Source organism: Megascapheus bottae, chromosome 5 (assembly GCF_031878675.1).
Source record: "Megascapheus bottae isolate mThoBot1 chromosome 5, mThoBot2.hap1, whole genome shotgun sequence".
NCBI lineage: Eukaryota > Metazoa > Chordata > Mammalia > Rodentia > Geomyidae > Megascapheus > Megascapheus bottae.
The window spans coordinates 78,060,594-78,072,282 of NC_143513.1; the positions used below are offsets into that span (position 1 = coordinate 78,060,594).

General features: G+C 42.2%; 1 protein-coding gene across 3 annotated transcripts in view; it reads right to left on the reverse strand.

The window, feature by feature from the left end:
* Positions 1-3,169: 3,169 nt before the first annotated feature.
* The window catches only part of LOC150063723 (TRPM8 channel-associated factor 1), a 28,924-nt gene continuing 20,404 nt past the window's right edge, over positions 3,170-11,689 (reverse strand). For 2 of the 3 annotated variants that reach the window (XM_090333454.1, XM_090333453.1), the window contains exons 4-9: positions 11,428-11,525; positions 10,330-10,543; positions 9,565-9,804; positions 8,210-8,547; positions 7,068-7,318; positions 3,170-3,980 (exon numbers count right to left, since the gene is read on the reverse strand). In XM_090333454.1, the coding sequence (XP_090189580.1) occupies positions 3,971-3,980; positions 7,068-7,318; positions 8,210-8,547; positions 9,565-9,804; positions 10,330-10,543; positions 11,428-11,525 (1,151 nt within the window). In that variant the 3' untranslated portion in view covers positions 3,170-3,970. Of the gene's footprint in view, positions 3,981-7,041; positions 7,319-8,209; positions 8,548-9,564; positions 9,805-10,329; positions 10,544-11,427; positions 11,526-11,689 lie in introns of all 3 variants that reach the window. The other variant, XM_090333455.1, reaches the window with a different exon arrangement.

Sequence of the window (11,689 nt, forward strand, 5' to 3'; positions counted from 1 at the left end):
GTGCACATATTGATATTGACATAAATTGTTTCCTGATACTGTCTTCAGTGGCCAGTATATAGCCTATTTTCTTCTATCATTTTTTAAAATTTAATTTGTCAGGATGATATACAGAGGGATTACAGTTACATGTGTAAGGTAGTATGTTTCTATCCTTTTGTTCCACCCCTGTTTATCTCTCATTTATTCAATTTATTCTGAATGTAACTGAGTAGCTATAAATCCAGCCACCCATCTGGAAACAAGAGCACTGACCATTCCCTAAACTGCCAATGTTCTAGCAAAGAATCTCTTCTCCATAGCACTGAATTCATTGTGTGCAAATGATTCATGTGTGGAAGCGTGTGCATGTGTTCATATATGTAAGTACATGTGTATGTATATGCGTATGGATGTGAGCTGAGAAGAAATATGTCCAGGAAGTGGAAGATCACCTTCTACTCTTTCTCTTCCATGTACAAAAGACTGATCCCCAATGATATGAATCAAATAATACATTTTTTTCCAGATGGAAGCCATTGAGGTCCATAGGTTTTACAAGGAATAAAACCACTCTAGTTACTACTAGCCCATGCTATTAGTCTATTATCCTGTAAAGATACTTTTGTACAGGAAGTGAGATTGTGGCCTTGGGGTTAGAGTGCTGATTTAGACACTAAGTATATCGGTGATTGACCTATGAAGAGCAGATAGGAAAGATTTCTAAAATAAACAAAAACCAAATACTGCCTCAGAATTATTGCCTGTGAAGCCACTGCTCACATAGGGCTGTAGATGACTCTGCATTAAACAACACAGTAAAGTGAACAAATGGCATATTTTACTTTCCTTTTACCAGGGTACAGATGGAGTGGAGTGGTGGGAGACAGAAAAGAACTTGGGTTATTTCTATAACAAGAACACTCTAGAAACCATTCTCTGTGAGGGCAAATCCTTTTTCCAGAATCTAAGGATGCAGGGAACAGAGAGGAGATGCTAGCTCAGTCAAGAAAAGACTTTGCTATGAATACTTATTTTCAACCAGAGATGTTAATGAAAATGGAGAACGAAGAGATGCTAAGAGAACATAGCACGAGAATTTAGGCTGAAGATTTCCATCAGATAGGCAACTGAGTTTTCAAGTGTAGCAAAAACAGCTGTAAGCTGTGGCAGAGAACATATGGAAGGAGCTGACAGATGGACAGAAATCCTCTGATGCCAGCTGGTCTCAAGAAAGACTAAAACCTGTAAAGCTATTAAATGGACAGGAGCATAGAAGAACTTGCACTGTCACATGCATCTTCTCAAACTGTTTCCCAAAATAGAGATAGCTAGAACACTAGAGAATGCTCTCTTAAGCATCTCTTCATTCAAATAATATTGTACATTGGCTTAATCAGACATTATGCAACCAGCACAGTTCTTTCACTATTTCTAGAACACCCATAGAAAAAGCAAAGTGTGCTTGAATCACTGGCAGGTATTTAATGAGGCTAAACTGGAAGAATTAGGCTATATGATAAGTTACATGTAAGGTAAATCCAAATATTTAGACAATGGCTCATGCCTATTATCCTAGCTACTCAGGAGGCTGAGAAATGAGGATTGTGGTTTGAAGCTAGCCCAGGTAGTAAAGTCTATGAGACTCTTTATCTCCAATTCACCACCAAAAAGCCAAACCAAACTAAACCAAACCAAAACAAATTAAAAAAAACAACAACCAGAAATGGAGCTGTGGTTCAATGGTAGATCAACAGCCTTGTGCAAAAGAGGTAGTAAGTGATAATACTCAGACTGAGTGCAAGCCCTAGTACCAGCTCAATAGCAAGGTAACTTGGAGGCTTTGTAAGGCAAATCAGCAAATCAAGGGTTTGGGTCCTGTGGCATCTTAAATCAATGTGAAGCCATTGAATATCGTTTCTCTGTGTTTATTAGAAACTTTTTCAAAGTCATACATGCACAAGATACAAAATTAAATAGTACAGAAGAACTTGAAATGAAAAAGTTTCCCTCGCTACTCTTCCTTAGTTCCATGCCCCGGATGCTTTTAAACAATATCTATTTTTGAATCTTCTGGCCACTAACTTCCTACTTTTAAATAATGTTTGAACAATAGTTTCTTGATTTATGGACTGTAGAGCAACTTTTAATCTTTAATAATTCCTCATTACAAAAGATAAGGATTTAACTTATAGTATCTCCCCTTTCCTTCCTTTTCCTCCCCTATCCTTCTTCAAATGTTTGATAGATATGCCAGCTTAGTATTTCTTTTGGTTTAATGTATAGCATGGATTGCTATACTGAAAACCTTGTTTCCTCCCCACTTTGAATACATAAGGGATATCCCACTCTACCTTCTACTCCTCCCTTCCCTGCCCCACTAAATCTCAACTTCTTTCTGTTTTCTTTTTTACTTAGCATATCAGCATCACTTTCAACTTCAATTATGAATCAGAAATTAAGCCTTTCATGCTTTGTTGACAGGTCAGAACACCAAAGACAAATACACATTTATCACCATTAGTTTGGCTATGAAAATGTTTTTTTACTGAGAGACAAGCGAAAGTCAAGATACTTTCTTTCCTACACACCCAACATCCCACCTGTATCTCTGGAAAGGAAATTATTTACTGCCAAAGTCAAAGCCACTCTCCTCTTATGCTTGTGGGTAAGTAAACTCAGGTATCATTTTACGTTGCTTCATCATTAGAACTAACATTCTTGACATATTTTTGATTCGTCTATCTTTTTGTTGATTAAAGAATGTCTTTTATTCTCAGTCATCCCAGCTTCTCATGGATACTACGGCACAGAATGCATAATATTCACAGCCCCAGATAAGACTGTGCTCTCATCCAAAATGGGACTGCTGGGCAATTAGAATTCTAATCAGAAATCAGATTGTATCTAGGTATCGTTTGTTTTTGATCTGTTAGTCTGGAAACTTAGTTTTAAAAATTCAGTTATTTTCTTCTCCCATGTTTTCTAGGTAACCTAATGTTTACATATGATTGTCTATGTCTTTTCCTTTTTCTCATATTTTCTGTCTATTTCTTTTTCCCGTGTATCTGAGAAGATTTCTTTCATATCCCTTTTCAGCATGGTCTACTGAATATTTTCTTTGGCAGTCATGTTTTACCGCTGAAGGATTCATATTATTCTTAGTTTCTCCCCCCTTCTTCTCTCTGTCTCTTTCATATCCTGTTACCATCTTACATGTCAAATCTCTCTGAAGATAAACAGATTTTTAAGTCACATTTTCCCCTCCTTGACTTAATTTCCTCTAGTGTTGGTAGTAATTTTCAAACCCTTTAATTCTACATGGTTATATTCTTTATACTTCTCCCTGATCTTTCCTCCTCACCTCCATGTTTGGGAATCTCTAGAAGAAAATTCACATTTATGCTTAAATGTTAAATACTGACTTCGACGGGGAATGGTATGGGTTTCTTCTATGATTCTGTATTTACATCTGTTCCAATAACAAGTTTCTTCTGTAAGTAGACACTTCACTCTGGGTCTCGACTCTTAGTAGAGTTGGGTGATAGGCTAGGGGACCACTTATTTCCACAAAATAATTTTATTTGCAGTACCAACTCTTACCTCTTTGCAGGCAGTTTATGCAACTCCTTTATACAGACAACCACAACGACAATGAATTTTTAACTGTTACCAAGAATAGGCTGCGTGTGCTCTGTGCACAAGGGTTGGGGTAGAATAGGGTAGGGAACAAATTTACAACTGGAACAATTCTTTTGTAAATAGACACTTTCAGTGTTCAAGTCTCTTTGGGGTTATGATGTTCAGATCAGCTTACATTCTGTCTGAAAGGTACCTTCCCTCTTTCAGCACATTACCATACTTCCTCCTCTCTCTCTTTTTTTTTTTTTCCTCTCTTCTGGAAATGTGGTGAGATCTTCTCCAACCAAATGCTGTCCATTTCCTTTGCTGAGATGTGTCAACTCTCTTTCTGTTTTTCTTGACTTCGATTTCAATGGGGCCTGGGGAGGGAGGGGAGGCAAACTTACATGTTTAGTCCATCATCTTAAATTGGAAGTACTGCTGTAGGCTTTCAGACAGGGGTGTGACATAGATAACTTCACTTTTTAAAATAAAGGATCCCCAGGCTTTACTGCTGTAAATAGATTAAACACGAGCAGGGATGGATACAATTTAATTCTAAAAGACTGAGGATGCAATTTCCTCCCTGAGAACATGCACTATGTCGGACTTAGGCACTTACCAAAAATAATCTATCACTCAAAGTCCAATAAACCAGAGGATTTACTTCAAGACACTCAGGAGAGAATGACTAGAACCCGAATAACTTAGAACCTCAAAGACCTGCCTGATGGAGAAGTGCTCCCCTCAGTCAGTGCTACTTATCTGGAAACATCTGAAATTCTTTCTTTGGGCTGGAATTTGGAGTAAGAACTTTTTTTTTTTTTTTTTTTTGCTAAAATTAGATCAGGAGTAAATATAAGGAGCCGAACTCTGGCAAGTTACCGCATAAAGGTCCTTTTGTTTGCTGACTGGTTTCTGTATTTAAGCATGTATCTGGGTTTCATTTGAAGCACTGTAATTATTTGTATCTGGCCTGGAACCAGAATACCTGGGTTCAACTCACCGATCTACCACTTATTAGCCATACAGCCTTATGTAATTTGCTGCAAACTCAGTTCTTTCATTCTAAAAATGGCAACAGTAATGGTTTCTATCTCTATGAAATTAATGTGAAGATTAAATGACACAATGTACACAAAGGAAGATTGTAATACCTGGCCTGTTCTCAATGCTTCATAATTAATGACCATTCAATGTTGAATGAATACTCATGAAATAAAGGGAAATAATTACAGAACTGAGAAATGACATGATGAAGAAATCCCTTCCCTTCCCCCGAACACAAAAACTTTATGTAGTTCACATTCTCCCAATTATCAATTAAGAAAAATGGTATAGTCAACTAAGAAATGAAAAGCTAGTTGGATGTCTGCAACCTCAATCCTAGAGCCTCAATGCTAATAAAAATGATAAAGAAAAGGTATCAGTAAATAAGAAAACCTTTCTGAATGAACTTTGGGTTATTTCTATTTTGTTCCACAATTATGTTGTGCAGTGCCTTTTGACAGAGATAATATCTTGAATGTGTCTCACTATGGAAATCTAAACACCACTGCAAAGGACTGGGCAACGATAGTTTGTGAAGGACAAATAACATCTAGAAATTGTTCTAGGTTTTGTACAGACTTCCACTCCAGCTTTTAAGATAGAATTTGGCCCAGGAGAAATGGGTAAAGAAACTAAACCTCATGAACTTGTATTTTTGTTTCTTGGCAGTTTTTATTGTTTTGCTTTCATTTTGTGTTACAGCTTCTTAGGGCCAAGAATGGTAAGTAGCTTATGCCTCTGATCCTAGAACTTGAATGCTGAGGCAGGACCATCACAGTTTGAGGTCAGAGATATATAACAAGGACCTATTCCAACCAAGCCAACCAAGCAATTTACCAAACAAAACCTACTATGAATTTAACATCTTTACTTGAGATTTACAGTGCAATATATCAGAATCTTCGCAGGGAGGGGTATAAAATGGGGTGGGATAGAAAACAATTATGAACTGTGCATTTCAATGGTATATTTCAATTATGAACTGTACATTTCAAAAGTACATTCCAGAAGTGGGTTTGAATGTTTTGACTGAAGAAATAACTGTTTGAGGAGACAGATGTTTTACAAAAGGCATATACATAGCAAACATCGCATAATCCCTAGCATATCAGTATGTATGATTTGTGTGTGTGTGTGTGTGTGTGTGTGTGTGTGTGTGTGTGTGTGTGTGTGTGTGTATGTGTATGTGTGTGTGTGTGCGCGCCAGTTCTAGACTTCAACTCATGCTGGGCACTGTCCTTGAGATTTTTTGCCCAGGGCCAGCACTCTACCACTTGAGCCACAGCTCCAGTTTTGATGTTTTTTGTGGCTAACCAGGAGACAATTTTTGTACTTTTGTGCATCAGTTTAAAGAAAACAAAAAATATGAATTTATATGAAAATTCCATGTAAAAGCGAAGGCTAGCTCTAAAATGATACTTAATTAGATGATAAAAATGGTAGCCAAGATTCCCCCCCCCACCCAATTCTTACTAATTGCCAGGTACTGTTCTAATCACTCTGTTGTACAGAACTTTACCTTCACAATAATACTGCGAAGTAGATCCCATTTTATAAAATGAGGAAACTGAGTCACAGAGAAGATAAAGGAGTTTTCAGAGTCGTACAACTAATAAGTGAAAGATCCAGGACTTGAACTCTATGATTACACATTAATAGAAACGAGGAGCTTAATTGCTAAGCTATGGAAAGCAAGGAAACTCCCCAGTTTGTGGGCCCGCAGGAAATCAAACCACCTCTGAAGATAGGTAGTATGCACTGTATAAGTAGTTCGTCAGATTCTTCCAAATCATCCACCAGAATTTTCCTGGCCAGTTCCGTGAGACCCATTCACACACAAGGAACTATAAACTCATCAAGTGACTTTCCCAAGAGCTAGGGTCTAGGTCCTTCCCACTATACCAGGCTGCTTTTCCAGGACTTTGTAAGCTCACAAGATGTGTGAGTCATCTGGGAGCTGTTTGGAGGACAAAATAAATTTATCTTAAAGGGGAGGTCTAGGGTGATATTTTTGACCAGCAGGTAAAAGCCCAGGGAGAATCCGCAGGGTGCCAAGGTAAGAGCCATACTCTAGGGGCTACGTTCCAAGAGGAGGGACCAAGGGCCAATAAATAGACAAACAAGGGCCCATGCTCTGAGAATGGAGTCAATGTGGGGCAGGGAGGAATCTGACCACTGAGAGCAAAGGGGCCAGGGCTCATGAACCAATGAGGGTCCTTGTTCCTGAAGAATTCTTACCCATGTGTTGCGGTGTTCTTAACCCACTTCCTAGAGACAGAAGTTGGGTCATAAGACACAGGGGCACTGATCTAGGAAGGCAAGGCCTGGACCCTCGAGGACAGAGGTAGGGAAGTAGATCCCCACCTCTGTTACCTCCCCAAACCTCTCTACCTGCCACCTCGATGGGCACTCCTTACATCTGTGTGAGGAGGTACAATTTCATAATATTTTCCTTCCATTCAGGCAGATAGGCCAGGCTGGTAGCCACTTCCTTCTGGATGGGCCAGGCCCAGGCCTCAAAGAACGGAGCCAGATTCTTCTGAACTTGGTGGGAGAACATCTTGACCCACAGATTCATTTTGTCCACGTTGTCTGTGGGCAAGTTGGTTTGGTTTCTGTACTCAGCGAAGAGACGGATGAATGGCTCCCAACCAAAGGCCTCTTGAAGCTAGAGAGAGAAGGGGAGAGGTAAGGGAGACAGCCAATTCACAGACAGCAAACATGAATTTCAAGTATTGAATACACCAAACGTTAGCTTTCCAACCAGCACTGATGTCTCTCTGTTCTGCATGCTGGCCTCAGCAGCATGCAAAAATTTAAGCATAGCCTTGGGGCTGGCACAGTGCCTTGGCACAAAGCAGACACCATCAGCGATGGCTAAACTCAGGAATGAAAGGTCTGTAATAATTCACAAGGTTAATGCGCATTTTCCTCCAAAGGAAGAAAAAGTGAGTTAGAAAGAGAAGATGATAGTCTAGCTAGCTAGAACTCAAAGTTAACAACCCAAACACCAAGGTGAAAGTCGCAGCTCCCTGGCCATTTTACATCCTTCTCATAGCAGAGAGGATCAACAGAGAAGAACTCTGGCAGGTGGAAACACCAGAATAGAACATGCCTGGCCTTAATCTGAGGCCCGAGTGATCCAGGCCTCAGTGGTGATCCAGGCCTCTGGGACAGAAAACTGGGGCACTGAACAACAAGCCAGCCTTCAGGCCCCGGACAGCCAGGAATCTTGGACTGTCGACAAGAGGTGGAACTGATACATTCATCTAAGCAAGAAACAGGTCATAACCTATATATAGTGTGTGTGAGGAATTTTGTTCGACAGCTACTGAACTACAGGTATGCCTGGCTTTAAAGCCTATGACAGTAAGTGTAGTTATAGTACTCTCTTTGGCCCTGCAAATCGTTTCACAGTCCCTCAGCGCTTTCTCTGCTGTTATACATTCCTACAGAGGTGTGGTGGGAGGTCTTCTTTTTAGTCACTAGAATAGCACCTAATCCAACATGTGGCCCCCACAGGAAGGAGGCCCTGTCGTCCTCAATTTTTGCCCGGTACCTGCAGGTATGTTTCCAGTGCAGTCCATGCATTCCAGTTTTTCACATTAGGCCCCTTGCCCAGGTAGATTCGAACTCTCTTCTCCCGAACAGGGGGCCACAGGGCAATGTTAGCACGGCTCCGTGGAATGCCCAGGACCGTTTCGTGCACATAAACACACCACAGGTTGCAGGTGGCCTCGGTGGTGTGTGGCGGGAACTCCCACTCCTGCCGTTGCTGGTTGCGGCCCAGCTCGTGCACAGGGCCCCACAGCCCCTTGGTTCTGATGAGCTTCTCATTGATGAGCTCCTGCACTGACTCCAGATGGCACATGATGGGGTACCCGGCATGCATCCAGCCTGGAAATGCAGGGGCAGGGGCAGGGGGAGAGGGGAGGGTTATGGCTGTTCTCTCATCTCATGAAATCTTCCTCTGAACCATTTCCCTCCCCAAATATCCAATAGCCCCAGACAACTTTCAGCAACGTCCATACTCCCAAAGGGCAATCAATCCAAACCCAGAGCCTTCCAGAATTTCTTTTGTTTTTCCTTTGAGATAGCATCCTATTATATAACCCAAGTTTCCTGGCACTCGTTCTATAGTCCAAGGCTAACCTTGAACTCCTGATCTTCCTGCCTCATCCTCCTTAGTCTTCATTCCACAGGTGAATCACCTGCCTTCCCACCTGAACCAGGATGACAGAGGCAGGGAGCAGATGGCCATTCGGGGTGACATTTGAGATTTCTGGTTTTTTGTTTTATTTTTTTTGCCAGTCCTGGGCTTGAGAGATTTCTGTTTTTATGATGGTATCTTGTCCATATGAATCCATGCTGCTACATCATTTTTTTTCCCCAAAATTCAGCTCTATGAACAGTCTCCTGGAGTGTTCATGATGATATATGGAGTCACTCACCCTGACACTTAATAGTAATTATGCATGCAAGCCAAGAAAACTTTCACTGGCTCCTCAAGATATGTAATTCCTTCACCTGTAATTTTTAGGCTCTCTGACCCAAACACAAAGAACATATGATTCAGTGTCTTCCAACTCTGAGCTAGGTCTAGTCCTCTGCTAGCTTTACCTACTTGAAATCCCCCATGAGAGGGCCCAGGGGACATCTCTGGATGCCTCTGACGTCTCAACAGTATGTGACATTTATGTTACTAAGTTTTCTCTCAATAGTATGTGACATTTATGTTACTAAGTTTTCTTCTTAATTTTGTATTTGTTCTTTAATACTGAATCATTCTACTAGTGTATCCTTTAAATATCTATAAAGACATCATACGTGTTTCTAGCAGAATAGTTTTACCCTTCCGGCTACCTACTATGGAGACAACAAAGGTACCATGGCAGATTTGTTCAGAGCACCCACCGACTGAGATCTGCACATCGGCCACAATTCTCTGAGGCAGACGCAGTGGGAAGGGTTCGGCTCCCAGCCGAGCCACAGCCTGCATCACCTCGTCCCAGAGGCGAAGCAGCGGCTCGGGGTTCTCCAGGGCACGCAGATTGGCAGTTGGCACAGTCAGGATGATATTGTCTGTGGCCAGCTCACCCCAGGGGCCTGGATGTTGTTGGATACGCCTCTTCCACTCTTCCTGGGATGTCTCTCCTAGGAAAAGAGGCCATGGGTCTTGAACACGCTACCAAACCTTTCATGTTCAAATATACAAGCTGGGCTCCAGAAGAACACTAAGCTGATGAAGAGCCACACCCCTTCTTCTTCTTTCCACCCTTCTGAAATCTCTATTGGATGGGTATATTCATCTGTCTATTTATCTATCTATCATCTACATGTTTCAATGTATACCTACATAAACACACATGTGCATGTCTGTGTACATATATACACACACACAAACACACATATATACATAAAAATACACATACACACACGCTAGGGCCTCTACCACTTGAGCCATGCTTTCAAGTCCTTTTGCCTTTAGTTCTATTTTTCAGACAGGGTCTCATGCTTTTGCCCCACGTGGCCTGGAAACACGATCATGCAGGTGCCACAATGTTCAATCTTTTCTTCTTGACCCTAGCTACCTCACATCCCCCACTAGTCTACATTTTCTCTCAACAGTCCCAGTGAATTTGCCATCCCAGCTCTTCCCCTCCCTCAGCTTCCACTCACCCAGTTTGTAATACGGAGCATGCACCGCCCCCTTAATGGTGATGGGCACAGAACCCAGTTTGCAACTCTGAGGCACAATGATGTATAGCAGGCCACCCCAGAGGCAGGTGATTGACTTTGTGGGTTTGTCCAAGCAACACCGGTTAATCACGAGTGGGCCTCGGAACAGCTTGCTGGCTCTGGTCAGGTCATCTGTGTGGCAGCCAATCTGGATCTGGAAGAGAAATACCCCTCCAGAGTCACCACGGGGCATGAAGCACTGTGGGGGAAGAGGGGTGGGGGAAGGAAGCCCAGGAGGTAGGGAATTAGGAAGGGTTATTAGGCCATGACCTCATGACTCCATGGATGAAACCTGTGAGAGAATGTGAGATAAACAGAAATCGTGGCATTCCTCAAGGTAATGCATGAATCTCACAAGAGACTCATGTGGCTTCACAGTGGGTCATCTGGGGATGTTAACATGGTGCTCTGAGGTTCCATACAACCCAAAAGGCTAATTCTGAGGAAAAGCAGTTCCCATAAATGCCTCAGTACCTTTGAGTCAGAATCCTAGGTTGCTTGTTGCACTGTGGTAACTCTGGCCTTGGAAGGGGTCAGAGGGGCCCCTAAACTTTGCTAATTAGACAGGAGGCAGTGTATTCCAGATGACATAGTGGAGAATGGTTTCGATTCCTCACTTTTCTCATGGGAAAGATGGAATGGTCCTTGTCATTGGACCCTTGGAACTGTTTTCCTTGAGTTTAGGTTAAATAGGTGGCAGAAGAGACACTAAACAGGGCACAGAAGTGGCCCTTAACTCTACAATGGCCCTGCAGGAGGCCAGACAGGATGGCAGATTCGTTGTGCACATGCAGTGTGTACGTGTAGAAGTGGCAAAGAAGAGAGTGGAGTTGAACAATTAAACAGTCCTGAATGTGGAGCAGAACAGACTACAGTCAGGAAGGCTCTTGTGCTACAATGGGAAATACTCATGAGGATGAATTGAGTCTCTGCAGAAGAATAGAGTAGCTTCTTTTTGAGATCTCTCTTAGCTCCCCCCACCTCCACCATCCCCCTGTAATGCCAGTTAAAAGCATAACACTTAAGACGATGCCTGACCTTCAGATCAGCAGAGGTAGCGGCTTCCGGCAATGACACTTCTATAATCTGTCTTCCAGGTATGTAGAGGGCGGTACTCATCCAGCAGTATCGGGTGCCTGCCAAAAGTACAGGAAGGGCAGACTATCACTGCCCCACATCACGCCCTTCAACCCTTCTGGAGGACTGCAAACCCTAACCATCCGTGCTGCCCAGACGGATCTCTTCTAAGAGCACCCACACCCCAGCCACAGGCTTTCTGGCAGTCATGTTCTCGCCCAGT